Below are 17,563 nucleotides of genomic sequence, written 5' to 3'. Positions count from 1 at the left end.
GATCCATTTTTCACTTCTGAGTCTGTGATGATTGCCCTTAATTTAATGGTATCAATCTCAAGCTATTTTCTATACTATCATATGCATCTATCATTTAAGAAAAACACTGTTAACTCATTACTACTAATTTTTTCTCCTCTATAATAACCTTAAAACTACTGAATTTAACATTGTTTTACTATCTTTTTTTTTTTTAAGATTTTACTTTTTCCTCCCCAAAGCCCCCCAGTACACAGTTGTATATATTTTGGTTGTGGGTCCTTCTGTTTGTTGTATGTGGGATGCCACCTCAGCGTGGCCTGATGAACGGTGCCATGTCCGCACCCGGGATTTGAACCGGCAATACCCTGGGCTGCCAAGCAGACCATGCAAACTTAACCACTCAGCCACAGGGCCGGCCCACTATCCTTCTTTTGTATTTCTACCTTCTAACTTTATTTGTTAATCAGATTTCGTTTCCCAAAAGAGATTATGCTGTTGACACTGGATTCTGATTAAGAGACTCAACTATTTTAGAACCAATATAGGAAAGCTCCAGAAATATTTATATCTTATTACTTTTTTTAATTAAAAGCTCTTCATTTATTTTTGGAAAATGCCTTTTCTTGGTTAGTTACTTGAATGATTTAACATCCTTTCACTCTTCTGTATAGATTTATCCAGCACCCGTTCCAGTCCTCATATTACTAATTCCATACACAGATTATATTCTCAATACCTGCATCGGCTTCCTGAGCTGAGATAGAGAGTATCATATTTTTCTAATACGTTTAAGTCCTGGATTTCATATAGTGAGTAGTGAGAGTTTCAATGGTGAGGGTCACCTTTTCTCCAGACACTGGTATCAAAGAATTTATCCAAATGGATTTAGTTCCTGGTGGTAGTTAGTTCACATAACAAGGATATCTGTATACATTCAAGGAAGTTTCCTCTAAAGAATCCCTCTGAAAACTATCTTTGGTCCATTAACATAAAATTTCTGGAGTGACCTAGATTGGCTGTTTCCAATCTGCCTTTAGAAGGATAGGTTGTTTGGACAAGCTAAAGGATAACCTGTGGATTGCAGATAGCCTGATAACACTACATTACACAAAGCACCCACCTTCTCTTAAGTTTTGTGGAGGTGATGTTGACCCCTGAGACTGGAAGTTTCTGGGAGAGAAGGGACCTGCGGGATGTTCTAGTCTCAGGAAAGATACTGCCTAAAGTTACCAACAGCATTTATACAATGGTATATCTTAAGGTTATATTAAGGAATTTTCCTTAATGTTTCTGCTTATTGCAGAAAGTAAAATAATAGGCAAAAATAAAAGATACCCATTCCAGAAGTAATTTTAATTCCTTCTAAGTACACTAAGATAGTGTATATCTTTTTGGATCCTTTATGCAAGGTTATTTTATAGTTTTCAATTTCAGAAGTTATCAACTACTTCTTTAAGAAACTATTTAGAAATTAAATTTGTTGGTTAGTATAAGCAAGTCATTTTCCTCATGTGATCTGCTCTGCTTTTTAAATATGCATGGTTTAATTGAATATCAAAGTAATGGCAATGCATTTATTTTGTGGTTCTTAATTAGTTTCATAATTAACATACTCAACACATTGCACATTTAGAATCATCAGTGAGAATATAATCCTGACATTATTGAACGTAGAGCCCGGAGGTAATATGAATATAAATGATATAGTTCATAAATTCAGGATGTGTAAGGGGAGGTTTTATTTCCTTTATGGATGGTTCCTCCACGTTCTTTGGCTGGAGGGTCCCCTAAAGCAAGAAGCTCTTTTGACAGTGATACTTTTAATGCTTATAGGAGTGCAGTAAATTACAAGTCTTAAACTCAAAATATTGTCTTGATAAAGTGTAAACAACTGTGTAAGCTTAACACACTGTGTACTTGGGCTTCTAGGCCTGTGTCAGAATGTAGAATACATGTTTCTTTCATTATTTCTGAAGAGTCTCTTGCCTAGGTTTTTAGAACACAAATGAAAGGGTATTTATAGTGTAGACAGAATTTTAGATTAACTTGAAACATCAAGTTAAAGATTAATCATTCTCTGTAAAGCTGCTAAACTTGGAAATAAAATTTCTTAGACAGGAACAAGAAGAATTAAGTAGCTATCAAAAACAGTTGATGGACTTGGAAATATAGTACCTCATTAATGTTATCTTTATTAATTTTATTGTACACAGCCGTTGCCAAAGTCTAAAAAAACTTCTAGCAAAGGCAGCAAAAAGGAACGGAACAGTTCTGGAATGGCAAGGAAAGCTAAGCGAACTAAATGTCCTGAAATTCTGTCAGATGAGTCTAGCAGTGATGAAGATGAAAAGAAAAACAAGGAAGAGTCTTCAGATGATGAAGATAAAGAAAGTGAAGAGGAGGTAAAATGTTGGGTTTGGTTTTTTTCGTTTCTGTTTCCTTTGGGAGAGTTAAATATTCCTACTATGTAATAGTTAAGCCAGAAAACATAGATTCTAGGAACTATTAGTACCGTATTGGTTGTTTTTAATTCCAAACCACAGGAATAGTTAAGTGTAAACCCCTTCTTTCCCTTAAGGAGCTTTTAGTTCTGTTGCCATGCCAGAGCATACGAGCTGGAAAAGAGTGAGGTTGGTGTGGCCTGGCTTTAAAATGGGCCCTGAGCTGGATCTTGAAGACTACAGTAGGTGAATGGGAAGGGAAGGGACAGGGAGAGGGGTGCATATCCAGAACAGGAACACAAAGGAGTAGGTTTTTTAAGGACTTTTTCATAGTGTGTTATTGTTTTATAGTTGAATTAAACCGTTTTATTTTGTTTTATGCAAAAAGCAAGGAGTTTAAGGATCACCATTTTTTCTCGGGATTATTTAATGAGAATAACAGCATTGAAGTTTATTTGATTGGTGGGCAAGTTTGGTATCACTTAGGAATGCCTCCTATTTTCTTTTACTTGGCAGTTTTTGTAAAATGTTGAGAATATTTAGTTTCCAAAGTGAAACTTCAGGAAGAGGAGAGCTGCTGAACCATTTAAAGCGTTAACTTTACCCTCTCCTTGATGTGTGTCTTCAATCAAGTAGATGAGGGAGAGGGTACAAGGAGATGGGTTCCAATAGTGATGTGTTGGTAGACTCTATTTTAACTTTGTCTTGGTGCCCCCTTCAGTGGTCAGAACTTGGTCTGTAAGTTGGGGACTTGATTAATGTGGCTTGACATTTTGGGTCAAGATGATTCTTCGTTGTGGAAGGCTGTCTTGACAGTAGCACACCTCCCCAGCCACCAGTTGTGGAAATCAAAAATGTCTCCAGACATTGCCACATGTCCCCTGAAGGACGAAATTACCTCCAGTTGATAACTGTTGGATTGGAGGGAATAAAGATGTGATGAACTCTGATTTTATATATGTGTATATTTTGCGTATATTTGTCTTTAGGTATTTAAAATCCATGCTTGTTTTAATGTCACATCTTATAAAGACTTCTATAAAGCTAAGTATATAATGCTTCATAATTTAAAAAAGAATATTACAAATCTAGCATGTGTTTCATAAATATCTTAATATATTTTTGGTGAGAAGGAAGATGAGTAATCTGAGCACTAAGGTTTTTATGGAATAAATTTTAACGTCTGGGAGGAAAACATGTTTGTTTATATGTGAATATATAATAGTGGCTATTTTGCAGTAATAGTGTTCCTTATTCAACGGATTATTGGTTATCTGCTACGTGTATCCACTCTGTTTCCTAAAACCTTTTTAAAGGCAGAGTTAAAGCGTAAAAAGTTGTCATAGAATTTAAACATCTAATTTTTTCGTAGAGGCAATATGATTACCAAAGCATGGGCTTTGGAAACTATCTAGGTTCAAATACCAGCTGTACCTTCAGGTATCACTGTGTTATAAACTATACCCCAGTTTTCTATCTGTAAAATGGGGATAATAATTGTACCATTCTCAAAGGGTTGTGTTAAATGACCTTTTTTAAAGCACTCAGAGCAGTTCTTGGCACAAGTACTATGTAAGTATTAGCTGATACTATTACTGTTAGTATTAAAATGACGTTTTATCATATGTAAGATTTCTATAATCTAATCTTCCTATCATTACTAAGGTGCAGGTTAAAAGGTTAGGGTATTTTATGCTCATTTTCTTACTTGCTTTCCGGATTATCTTCTAAGTAGAGGTAGCTGAGGTCTGTGAATATAGATAACCCCTGATTTATAACCATATTGGTTCCTGGATAATGATCACAGGTGGAACTGTCCTGCTATAAATCAAAGTCTTTCTTTCTGCCTTGCCATAAATGAGGATCTTTTGCTAGAAACCCAGCTCAAATGATGGAAAAAAAGAAGACACAAAAATGCTTTAACAGACATTAGGTATATAAAGTCACACAGTATAAAAGCTATTATCATGATGCTCTAATTTCTTCTTTGATTTTTCTGCTTGGGCTGGTACTCACAGACTTCATAAAATTCAATGTGAGTAAAATCTGGACTGAGAAATCTTCCCCCCCGCCCCCGATAAATCTTCCTCCAATAAGCTCAGGTATTCTTCATTGCTCTGAAGACTTTCAAATTTAGGGCTATCCTCTAAAACTTTATTGCTGATTCAGTTTCTGTGAAAGGTTCTAGATGCCTTTAAAAGGTAAGTGCTAGCAAGAGGAATAGTATTTCTATGGTAACTTTGTTTTTCCTTATTCTTTCATTTTTTGAAGACTCAGTTAAGTGGCAACCTTGTTCAGGGACTTCATAAATGGAGGTGTTGGTCATTACTGTGAAAGGACGTCTTTTCTAAGAGGCCATAAAGACTTGCAGGTTGATTGGAAAAGTTGTGGATTACCTATAGATGGATTTTTTTTTTTTTGCAGATTTTTTCGTAGAAAATTAGGTTAATATTATTCTGTTTATTTCCTGAAGTGAATTTTTCTTTCATAAATAAAAGACTTCTCCCCATTAATATCAGTTTCTTGTTCTGTTTTAGATTCTTGGAGTAAATAACTGAACTGTCGTAGTTTAATTTTACCTTTTCTTGTTTCCTTTATAAATTGAGGACTTTGGACTGAGTGATCTATATTATATTGCTGAAGTCAAAAATCTTACTCAAGCGGAAATCCAGTTCAAGTTATAGTTATCCATCGGTGGTTATGTGAGGTTGAATATTCATTCACCTTCTAATATTCATATTTAGCTGTGTGAAAGATTAGGAAACTTAATTTATAAGTGAACTTACTACGTTTTGAATGTAGGATTGAAATTCCCAAAAACCACATAGTTAAAACAATTGACAGGGTTTTTTTGTCTTTTATAAGAAAATGTGTCACATTTAGCATGATAGCCAGTAATTGCTAAGACATTTTGTTTGACGTTCTCTGTACCTCTCCACCTCTGTTTCTGTAATATGTGGTGAGTGGTTCACTACACTTTTTAATCCTCCTTTTCTTTAGCATTAATTCAAATAACAAGATGCTCTTTCTTGGTGACTCAGGTAGTAATTCCTTCATAAAAGAGATGTTTTAAACTTCTTTATCATCTTGGCTCTTGGACATTTGTTTTTTAGGGCAGTAGAAGGAGAACAGTTTGGGACCAGGAACAAATTGGTAGATGAAGTTTCTTTAAAATGAGAGAATAGGAAAATGACAGTTTTAGTTATTTTCTATAAACTTATTCGGAAAATTAACTGGTTCTCTTGTTGGATTAGCATCTTTAGGGGAAGATGGCTAAGATGAAAATGAACCAGTGAGATTCAACCATGCTCAGGCATGCCATTCATAGGTGTTAGACCCTAGACACAGAAATTACTGAAAGTACAGAAAAAGAAAGGAGAAGCAGTGCTTCCTACATTAGAGAAAACAATTCTAATAATCTTTTAGACCCTTAAAAGCATGCTTAATTTCCTTTTTTCATTTTATCCAAATACTTGAGTTTTTGTCTCCTAGTGTTTTTATAATACACTCTTACCTCTAGAAAAGTATTAAACAAACTGAATTTTTACTTTGCGAGTATTGAGAATTTATCTGAATGTTCCCATTTGTATCAGGAATGTCTTCAAATGTCTAAATACTTAAAAACCTCACTAATAATGTCCAAAACAGGAGTTCCTTTTTCTTTTGTGACAAGAAGTCTGCAGACGGGCCATTCTGGGCCAGTACAGCAGCTCAAGAAATGTATCAAGATTTGGGTGCTCTCTCTCTTCCCGAGCCACCATCTTTATATGTAGCATTTAATCCCGTGATCTGGTGTTTTACCTTTAGGCATTGTATCCCTGTTGCAGATAGGGAAGAACAAAGGGCTTTCTTCGTGATGTTTTGGCTTTATTTTTCCCCAGAAGGGATGCCTTTTACTACAGACCTCCATGTACATTGCATTGGCCAGAACCTTGTTTACTGGCCATCTCTAGCTGTAAGGGAAGCTGTGAGATCTGGGTGTTAGCTTTCCTGTCTCTATAGGGGGAAGGCAAGTAAAAAGTGGGGTGTTGAGTGAGCCATCCTACAATGTTTGCCCAATCAGAGAAGCTTTCAGTTATAATTTTTGGTAAACTTACGTATTTGGACCATTCGAGGAATTATTTGGTCGTGGTGGGAGAGTAAATGTGAAAGTTGTTAGTCCTTAATTATGCTCTGAAAAATAAGAATTCCGCCATCTCATAATTCGATCAGAGGAATTAGAAAACTGTGTAAACTATTGTAACTTTTTGTTGGAAGGCAGAGTTGAATAATTATCATAATAAAGTCTATTTAGACTTAAACTTGGTTTCATAGTCTTTTGTGAAATATGCTGAGGCTTGCACATTCTTTACTCTTGGCACTCTTGAGTTTTCTCAGCCAAGTTGTTAAAAGAATAGTGTATTTAAGCTAATTTTTATTTTGTTCATCTGTTCACCCAGTACAGCCTTTCTGCTGTGAGGACAGGATTCTGGCTCTGTGACGGGCGTCTTTTTTGGAGACCCTCCTTCAAGAGCCCTGCTGCCTATAAAAGATAGGTAAGCCTTTTCTCCCAAGATTTTTTTTTTTTTTTTTTTTTTTGCCTTCCTTCAAAAAGTGCTTGTGTCATTCCTCTGATTCTATACCTTCATGGTTATCAGAGACATGGAAAATCCCCTTCAAATTTTTAAAAATTTATATTACTAACCTTTTAAATATTTAATTACAGTACATTGTACTCTCTGAAGTTAATGGCAGCTGTCAATTTTTATCTGTTTCCCTTTAGCACATCAAAAATACTTACAATACTGGATGGTCCTGATTGAGCCACTCACAGCTTATTCAAATATAGCAAGCCAGAATCTTAACTCCTATGAGAATTGGAAAGTAGCTTTTTCTGTCTTCTTTTTTTTTTTTAATTACCACCTCATTTTTTCCCATAGATTTTGTTAAAAGACTCAAGTCTTGGCTCCTATTTGATTAAATAATACAATCGTTAACTATCATGAATATCCCCAACATTTTTCCGTTATGATGCTACATAATGTATTTACTATAATTACTAAAACTTTCAGAATATTTTAAAAGAGACTTAAAATAGAGGGCTAGTACTTATTTTCTAATGTAATTGCTTTTCAATTGCTCGATTCAGTAAATTGGGAGTGTGCTAAGTGCTGTGTAGGTTACCGAAGATATTTTCAACTCAAATCCCATTTGAGTACTACTTAATATTATAGGATTTCAAAAGAAAGAATCTCCCTATCTGTTGATGAAGAAAAGTTTTAGGAGGAAATGGAAGTACCAAGTGAAATTGACCTTGGAAATAGGAAGGAAAGTTGGACATGTGAACAAAGATGGGGAGCAGGAAGTTCAGGGTACCTTTGACAAACACTTGTTTGTGGTTAGGTAGTGTGTCCAGAAGTAAAGCAACGAGAGATGAAGCTACAGTAACATACACTGAAGCCAGGTTTTAGAGAACCCATGAGGTGTTAGGCGTTGTGTGAATAATACAACCTTTGGGGATAGATTCATCATTCTTGTGTATTCAAAAGGATTGTCTTATTCTGCCTGAGCATTTTGCTAAGTGTGGAAAAAGAGAGTGAGGCATAACCTCTGTCTTCCAGGAACTGCCAGTCTACCTGAGAAAGGACCATTCGTTCGCTCAGCATTTATTGATACGTGCAGGGAGGAAACTATTGAGACTACTGAGTGTCCTGTAACTGCACATCTTGTATCTCATTTAATCTTGACTCCATGAGAGAAGACAATATATCCTCATTTTTTGTACTTTGAGGATATAATAAATATATAAATTTTTAAATGTGTTCTCTATCACTCTTTCCAGAGCTTCTAGTTCATGTAGTTCTGTCTTCAGAGTCCTCTATATAGAACTACTGATTTAGATCCAAATTTGGTTTTAAGCAGTAGCTTTCAGAAAGTTAATGTGAGTATCCACTTCTGTTTCTAAAAACTTAAAACTAAAAGCTGTTGCCATAAATTTATAACTTGAAGAATTATCTTATTGATTGCTCTATCTGGTTCTTGCCTTTTCCCTGTGTATCTCCAGTAATTCATAATCTAAACAGGAGTTGGCAAACTATGGTCTGTAAGCCAGATCCAGTCTATGGCCTGTTTTTGTACAGCCTGGAAGGTGAGAATGGTTTTTTCATTTTTAAACTAGTTGTAAAAAACAAAAAGTGAAGAATGTGCAACAACGACCATATGTAGCCAGCAAAGCCTAAAATATTTATTCCCTGGCACTTTATAGAAAAAGTTTGGTGTCAGATCTAGACCATAAATTTATCTCTCATTTTATGTGGATTATAGCTGGGTGAGTCAGTTGTGGGGCTTTAAAAAAATACATAGATGCTTGGGCCCCACCCTTGATGATTTGATCTAATTGTCTTTTTTTTCCTCTTAAATAGACAGTTTATATAGGTAAGTTGTGCCAGAAGACAGTGATTAAAAATCAAGAAGTTTGCCTAACTGCTATTAATAGAAAACATGTTTGTCTTAGCAAGCAGAGTGATTTTAATGAAATAGAATCTTGGGATTGGAATAGCTCTTTAAAGGGTGTGCAGTCTCCAGGGATCTTTTCCCATCTCAATTTTCTAAATAATTACGTAGCAACTACTAAGTGCCGGTTTTAAGCTCTGCACTGGAGATTAAGAAACATATAAGACAAAGTCTCTACCCTTAAGCACTTCAATTTAGTTGGTAGGACGAGAGAAGTCAAAGATTAGGAGGGAAAAAGTACAGTAGAATAGAACCTAAAAAAGAGGTATGGACAAGATCCTAATGTGAAAGCTAAGAAGATAGAGTATTTACCCCTTTCCGGGGGCATGTGGGATGCAAAGGTCCAGACAGACACTTCACTGGAGGTAACAGTTTGATCTGAGTCTTAAAGGACAAACAGGAAAGGCTGGCATAGTGAAAGAAAGGGACTTAGAGAAAACTACTTATACAAAATTGGATTACACCAAGGCCTGTCTTAGCTTAAAAAAATTCTAGAGAAACGATCCTGGAGCCCATACAAAGTTTGGAGGGTCAGGGCCAGAGACAACGCTAATACAGAGATGGCTGTCCTTTGTTGCCATTCTGTATTTCCTGCCAGCATTTTTTCTTCTTTGTTATCGCTGGTAGCATGCATGTAATTGAACAGGAGTTAAATTTAACAATATGATAAGCAGGTTATGGTATACACTGGCTTATTACTATAATTTAGTTCAGTAGTTTGAACTCTGGCTTAAAGAAACATAAGTACGTTAGTCATTTCTACAGTCATGGGCTGCTTAATGACAGGGATACGTTCTGAGAAAAATGCGTCATTAGGCAATTTTGTCGTCGTGCACACATCATAAAGTGTAGTCACATAAACCTAGATGGTATAGTGTACTACACTCCTAAGCTATACGTGGCACTAATCTTATGGGACCAGCGTGATATGTGCGGTCCATTGTTGACCAAAATGGCATAATGCAGCATGTGACTGGGTAAGCAACTTATATAGTAGGATGCACACTGGTCTTAATCAAGTCTTGCTTCTTACTAGCTGTAAGGCATTGGCTTACTTAACTACTCAGATACATTTTCCTCATTTATAATGAGATAAACCATTTGTTTTGTCTTTGGGTTTTTTTTGGCTTTTTTTTTTTAGCTCATAATGAGATGATAGTGTATATGAAAGCAGTGCTACACAAACGCCTTTTTCCTTTTAATTGCATTTTTAACTACATCCTGGGTTCAGAGTACAGGTAAACCAGATTCCACAGATGATACAGAGATAGTGGCTACTTCATGCCAAACACTCTTATAGTTGCTAGGGACAGATAGAGCTAAATATGAGTCACGTGTCTCTTCTCATGGAGGTTCAGATATGCCCTTAAGGATCGTGCAGTGTAGTGGGAAAACAGATATGGAAATAAATACAGTTTAATAAACGTAAATGTTTTCTCTGCTGCCTTATATCTATTTACTCATTTGATCTTCACAACAATTCTACCTATATAGCCATAGTTCATCAAATCTACAGTGCCTATGGGGAATCATTTTAATGTAAATTGTAAAATGTACCCCAATATCAGAGATGAAAGTGTGAAAAGTTCAATTCAGCAAAGTCTGGTACTATTACCTCCATTTTACAGATGAGGAAACAGGCGGGCGGAAGGATAAGTTTTTTGAGAGAATGCAAAATAAGTCAGTGGTGGAGTCAGGATTTGAACCAAGAAGTTTGGCTCTAAAATCTGTGTTCTTAGTCACCACTTCCAATACCTTTCATAAAGTAGGAATAAATAAATTGTAGGTCAAGTACTGTAGAACTATGGATTAATCAAATTGGTGGTATTATGAAAGATTTAGAGGAGATGATTGTTAAGTTGGGTGTAGAATCATGAGTGAGATTTTCCTAAGTGGAGGAGGGAGAATGAAAGTAATGAAGATTTGGAAGTTCATGTAAAATTTAACTGGGCATAGTTTAATTTTCCTTCTCAGCTCTCCCAGGGCTCCTTTTCGTTGCCACCAAAATACCAGATCACTTCTATTTGCCTTAACTTCCAGAAATTGTCCATTGTGTCCCAATACCAAGGTCTCTCCTTTGAGATGCCCCACTTTCCAAAGTTACTTCTTGCTCCTCTACCTCATGACTTATCTTCAGGGCACCCGAAGTGATTCTTAACACCTGCAAGGCAACAGCACGCAGTGTGAGTTAATCAGTTATCTGATTGCCCTCTGCTCAGAGTGAAACTCATAGGAGTGGGTTTCTACAGAGTCTATTTTACTACTCACCTTTCACTATTTCCCTGTACCAACATTTATCTATCTAAAAAAGATCTTACTGAATTCCTGCCTTAAGTTTATCCCAGAATCATTTGTAACTGGTTACTAAAGATAAGTGAAATCCAGTATAAATAGCATAATTTGTCATTATGGAGATTTGGATGTTTGTAAGTGAAATCCAGTAAAGGTAATATAATTTATTATGGAGATTCAGATGTTGCTGGGTCCAGACCGTTCTACCGGAATGTAATGAAATAAATGTGATGTATCATGGTTAGTTAACATGGGTGTTGTTGAGTCTATCTTACTGCTTTTCTTCTATGTATCTGCCTTGCTTTTAAAGAAAACTTATAAACTTCAAGTTATTTGAGGAAATTACATTTGTATAATGAGTTTTTCTTTATGAAAGGAAACCTTCATAGTAATAATAGCTAGTTTTTATTGGTTCCTATGTGCCCATCACCATTAAAAGCACTTCTGTGTATTCATGCATTTATTCCCTATAAAACCATTAAGTACTATTATTTCCCTTCGAGCCCAAAGGTGTACTGGGGCTAGAAATTAAAACGAGCTCACACTCTTACCTATTAGGTTGTATCTTCTATAGTGCTTGTGACAGTATGTTTGCAGTCTTTTGTTAATAGACGATAGGCTACTTATCCATTTAAAACACTGTAGAACACTATCCCTTCTAGAAGATGATGTTAAATATAGTAAGAAGCATAGTTTTAATTCTTTGTGTTTGTCCAATAGTAACATTTTATGGAGATGGCTGGATTATCCTTTATCACTGCAATTTTTTATGCTTTGTCAAACTTACTACTCCCAATTTGCAGGTTTAAAAACGATGCCACATTGTGTGTGTGCTTTTTAATGACAGCCTTATACCCTGGTCTTAAAAGGCTCTGGAAGTATTTTAATTATCTGATTCTAATTATCTAATTTGAATGAGGATCCCATAATAATGCTTATAACATTGTTGCTATCCCTTGCTCACCCTCCCCAACCCTTTTTGTAATAACTTAGTTTCTGGTAAAATATTTGAATGACCTACAGGTGCAGATTTTGTTAACCTTTGACTAAAGAGTGACGTGTAATGGTGGTTAGTTTGTTCTGTCTACTAAGTGCATCAACAGAACTTAGGAATGTTTAGCATTCCCTTTCAGAGTCTAGTGTGGTTCTTACAAATTAGGCGGACACTTAATAAACTTAAAACTTAGTTGAAGCTAATCATATAAAACTGATGAACCATTGAGCTGCCATTCCAGTGACCCCCACTATCTGGAACACTTCTGAGAATTAAGAAGTAAAAATGGCCTCTAAATAGGAAAAATCCATAAGTAAAGCTCATACACTTTACTTTTAGAAGCATGTTGGCCCCTTGACATCGCATAAATGCATTTTTAGTAGCAGTTAAACTAGATAGGTTAGCTAGTTCCCAGCTAACAGGATATTATTGAGGTAGTGCAGGGTATTATTAGGCTTGTATAAATATGTACAGTGATGGCAGTATAGCAAGAGGAAAAACAAACACTAAAATCCAATGAACTGCACTTAAAAATAGCCTGAGCCCACTTAAGTTTTGGAACAGATTGGTCTGTACACTTTAAATTTTCTTTAAGGATAAGTTCAACACAGTGTCTCTCCTTTAAAAAAAAAAAAAGATTGAATTATGATGATAAGCAGAAATTGAGTGTTAAAACATTTGGAGAAACATTCTATCAAAAGTGATTTGCAGTGTTTTTGGTGTATAAAGATGAGATTTTAAGTTATCTTGAGATATTTGCTTTTATGGGATGCTTTTACATTTGGGAATGTTAATTAAATATAGAATTAATGTTGCCTAATTTCATAGACCCTGGTTGAGACAAAGTAACTGTAAACTATAATTTTTGTCATTTCAATCTATCCACACATATATATACTTTGCTTGTATTTTATCAGCTATGAGTTCATATTTAAGAAAACAGGTTCTGGAGTCAGATCTGTTTGAATCTCACTTCTTTATTGGTTATGAAGCTGAACAAATAACCTCTCTGAGCTTTAGTTTCCTCTTGTATTCATGAATAGTTATTGAGCAACTCCTGCGCACCATGCACTGTTTTAGGAGTTAGGGATACATCACTGGACACAGCAGTGTCAAAAAAAAAAATCCCTGTCCTCACGGAACTGACTTTCTGGTTGAGAGAGACTGACAATAAATAACAGAATAATAATAGTACCTATATTTTAGAGGTTTTTTCCAAGATTAAGGTAATGCATATAAAGTTTTCTATCTGTAGTGTGGAATGAATGTGGGCATCTATTTTCAGTGTTTGAATCTTGACTTCACATGACTTAGTCTTCTGTTAGGATAAAATTAAGTTTGTTGAGTGTATTAGTCATCTCAAAAATTGATAACTTTTCATTGATATTGAACACATTAATTTAATACTGTTGAAGTGTGTAGAGGAGTAGAGGGATGGCAGTTAATCTCATCAGTGTCTGTATTCTGCTTTCCTTTCCAACAGCCACCAAAAAAGACATCCAAAAGGGAAAAAGCTAAACAGAAAGCCACTCCTAAAAGTAAAAAATCTATAAAAAGTGCTAACGTTAAGAAAGCAGATAGCAGCACCACCAAGAAGAATCAAAACAGTTCCAAAAAAGGTATGTTAGAAATGACACGTTTTCAGCAACTGTAAAGATAGAAATTATGTGCTGTAACAAACATAATTTTTAAGTGTGTGTGGAAAATAGGCAAATTGCAAAGAACATTGGGGGGGGAGTGGTATACAGTTTTTTTTAATAATTTCTCAAAATTGACAAAAATTTCAATGCATGCTTTATTTATAGAGTTGTGATTTATGATTTTTTAAATATAATATCCCTTTGAAAATCTGGTGAATGTTTACAGAGTTCTTCCCAATCTGTCTTGAATGTTACTTTGCTATGTAAGAAAAATATTTATTCACATGTAATAAAATCTTACTTTTAGAAAGTGAATCTGAGGATAGTTCAGATGATGAACCTTTAATTAAAAAATTGAAGAAACCTCCAACAGATGAAGAGTTAAAGGAAACAGTAAAGAAATTATTGGCCAATGCTAACTTGGAGGAAGTCACAATGAAGCAGATTTGCAAAGAGGTAATTGGACAAGTGCTTATATCATTTTGATTTTATTTAAAAAATCCTCTTACCCATCCTTCAATTCAAAGCTAGATTCTTGTGTGCATTCATTCATTGAACAAATATTTATTGAACTCTGCTACATGTCAGGCACTCTTACAGGTGCTGGAATACCACATTAAATAAAATAGTCAAGGTCTTTCTCCTGTTGGAGTTATTTCATAAATAGCATTAGAATGTATACAGTGAATAAAGTTAAAGTGATACGTTCCAAACTGCATAAGAAACTTTCTTTTCCTGATCTGAAAACTGTTTTTATTGATGCATCCTTAGATTCTGTTAGTTAAAAAAAAATAGAATCTCATGGACCACTTTATTTTTAGTGTTACTCTGGTAAATGAGATGTTATAGATTAGGTTCTTAGCTCAAACTTTTGTGAAGTTCTTCTCATACTTGTCTGGAAATAAAATGATTGAGTTTTGATTATGATTCTAAAGAAATTCCATACCCTAGATCAAAATTGGGAGATTTTAGAATCTAGTTTCTTATGATAGAATGAAATTAAAATTTGAAATTTACCAAAGGTGAAATATTCTGTACTTTTTTAAGACATTGATTATTGTTTTGTTTATTCATTCACCATCCACTGAGTCTCTACAACACATCAGACACTGAGATAGATGTTAGAGGTAGAGCTAGAGAAGCCATTACTTGGCTTTTGGGGGCTTAGTGTATAGTGGGATAGAAAAAGACCACTGTTTCAGTAATTAGAGTACAACAGCAGGTGAGGGCTCTGTAAAAGGAGTGCAGAAGGTGCTACACCACCACAGAACAGAAAGTGCCTACTTGGGATCAAGAGGAGGGAAGGGGGTTGGGGAGTCTGGAAAAGCATCTTGGAAGAGATCTTAGAGCATCAGCTGTTCCATACAATTAAGGGACATGGACACAGTTACATAAAATATGACAAATAATGACAGCAAGGAATAGTAATTAGTTTAACGTGGCTGAAGACTAGAGTTGAAAGGAAGTCTTCACAGAAGTTAGGAGAGAATACTAACGAGTTTTGCAGATCGTATATATTTAGGGTGTGGTTTTCTTACAGAGTTTGGTATTCTTGAAACTAATGGGGAATTGGGAGGCTAGGTAGATAATTGACAGCTATTTGGCAGGGAAGTAACCCAATCAGATTTTTATTTTTTATGAGTCATCCTACATGCATCAAGAAGGACAAACTGGTGAAGAATGTGACAAAAGGCAAGAAACCCAGTTTATGTCATAATCAAAGCTACAGGGTTGCCATAATCCAAGTCAGAAATCAAGGGAGCCTGATCAGAGGTTGCTTCAGTGTGGGTGTAAGGGCTTTGAGTGCATTAATCCTAATAGGGAATAGAGCAAAAGGTATACTTTGTGAGGAAAAGATGACTTTTGTTCTAGACAATTTGAGATGGGGTGCTTAGAACATCCAAGTGGGAGAAATTGTGAACATTGTAATTCTCCAAGTTAGGAGAGAAACCTTGACGAGGATGTAGCTGGGAGTTAAAACCAGAAGTATAGATAAGGTAGCCCAAGGAAGAAGATAAAAGGTGAGAAAAGCGAAGGACAGAGTCCTGGAGCCTGTGAACATCAGAGTTGAGAAGTAATTTTAATTTCTGCAAAATGTACGAAATTGTAGAATCAGAGTAGTAGAAGGAAGGCCAGCAAGAGTGGTGTTGTGAAAGCCAGGAGAAGAGCGAGTTTCAAGGGGCAAGAGTAGTGCCAATTAAGAAGAGGTAATTAACTTACATGAGACAGTGGGCAATGGCTATGGAAAGGCAGTTCACAGAAAAAAATAAATGACCTGTAAACATATGAAAACACACTCAACCTTCCCTACTAATCAGGAAGATAGAAATTAAAAGGAAATATTTTTGCTCATCAGCTTGACCAAAACTATGAAGACTGACAGTTTTCATGGTTGGCAAGAATATAAGGAAACAGGTACTCTCATGCAAACAACCTCTTTGGAGAACAATTAGGTATTATCTTAAAATTTAAATTACAAATACCTTTTAACCTAGCGATTCCATTTCTAGGTCTCTATCCTAAAGACATAGTCACATCTGCACAAAGTTATTACAATAATGCTCAGCGTGTCTGTAATTTTGAAAAATCAGAAACAACCTAAATGATCATGGATAGGGAAATGGTTAAACTGGTACATCCGTATTTTTGGAATACTTTGTAGCAGTTCAAAAGAACATGGAAACATTTTCCAGGTATTGTCAAATTTTTTAAACATAAAGAATATTACCCAATTTATGTAAATATAGGAAAACTATATTGCCATTGATATATTTATGCATTTGTTTATAAACTCATTTTTAAAGGTCTGGAAGATTATAGACCAAACTGATACCTGGTTTCCTTAGGGGAGAGGGATGAGGGTAGAGTGGAGGGGAAATTGAAGGGAAACTCGTTTTATCCATTTGATGGTTTTTGTGAATACATTTGTGTAATTTTTAAAAGGGACTATTAATAACATGAAGAGGTCAGGTGAGAAGGACTTGAGGGAGTTTTTTTGGACTCAGCAGTTGGGAGATAATTTTCACATAGAAATTTTGAGGGGTGGTAAATGTAAGGGTTATTTACTTTTGGATTGAGAATTAATGAATAGTAAGGGAAGTGAATGAATTAAACCTTCTGTTTTTAGCAGCTTACTTTAGAAGGGAAGTTGTTAAATGGGGATATTAGTTTGTAAAATATTTTTGAAGAAGGAAAGGGAGAGAAAGCGTGTGTTAGGCCGAAGGGACAGTGCTGTGAAAGGAGGAGAAGCCAAAGATACAGGAGAGTTGAGGGATGCGTCCTTGCAGAAGTGAAGGAAACGGGTAATATTGGTGAATCCAGATACAAATAAACTGGAGGGGAAGCAGTATGTCAGAAAGGTGAAGGAATTCATAAAAATGACTTCTTGGCTGAGAGCAAGACTGTGGGACACTTGAGTGGGGAGGAAATTGTCCTTGATGGGAATGAAAGGAGGACCTGATCAGAGATACTTGGGATTGCTGGGGAGGCTTTGACATTGAATACCATGAACTTAAAACAGGACCACTGTTTTCAAAGTTGTTATATTTTCCCACAGCAGTCTTGTGTCTGGGCTTAACCATGGAAAAGACGGTAATTAGACCAATTCAGGATTAGAGTTTTGCAGAGAAAGAACAGTAGCCATAGTAATTTCAATGATTGACTATATTTGCAGAGGTTGCCAAATCCATCTTACCACCTGTTTTTATAAATAAAGTTTATTG

At 35.5% G+C, this 17,563-nt stretch overlaps 1 protein-coding gene across 1 annotated transcript in view; it reads left to right on the top strand.

The window, feature by feature from the left end:
• DEK (DEK proto-oncogene) overlaps window positions 1–17,563 on the top strand; it is a 30,382-nt gene that overhangs the window by 9,944 nt on the left and 2,875 nt on the right. Inside the window, exons 7-9 of the mRNA XM_070584132.1 lie at window positions 2,196–2,384; window positions 13,685–13,820; window positions 14,149–14,297. Coding sequence (XP_070440233.1) covers window positions 2,196–2,384; window positions 13,685–13,820; window positions 14,149–14,297 — 474 coding nt within the window. The remainder of the gene's footprint in view (window positions 1–2,195; window positions 2,385–13,684; window positions 13,821–14,148; window positions 14,298–17,563) is intronic.

This window comes from Equus przewalskii, chromosome 19, assembly GCF_037783145.1.
Source record: "Equus przewalskii isolate Varuska chromosome 19, EquPr2, whole genome shotgun sequence".
Taxonomy (NCBI): domain Eukaryota; kingdom Metazoa; phylum Chordata; class Mammalia; order Perissodactyla; family Equidae; genus Equus; species Equus przewalskii.
The sequence above is the reverse complement of the archived record's forward strand: the minus strand, read 5'-3'. Positions and strand labels throughout refer to the sequence as shown.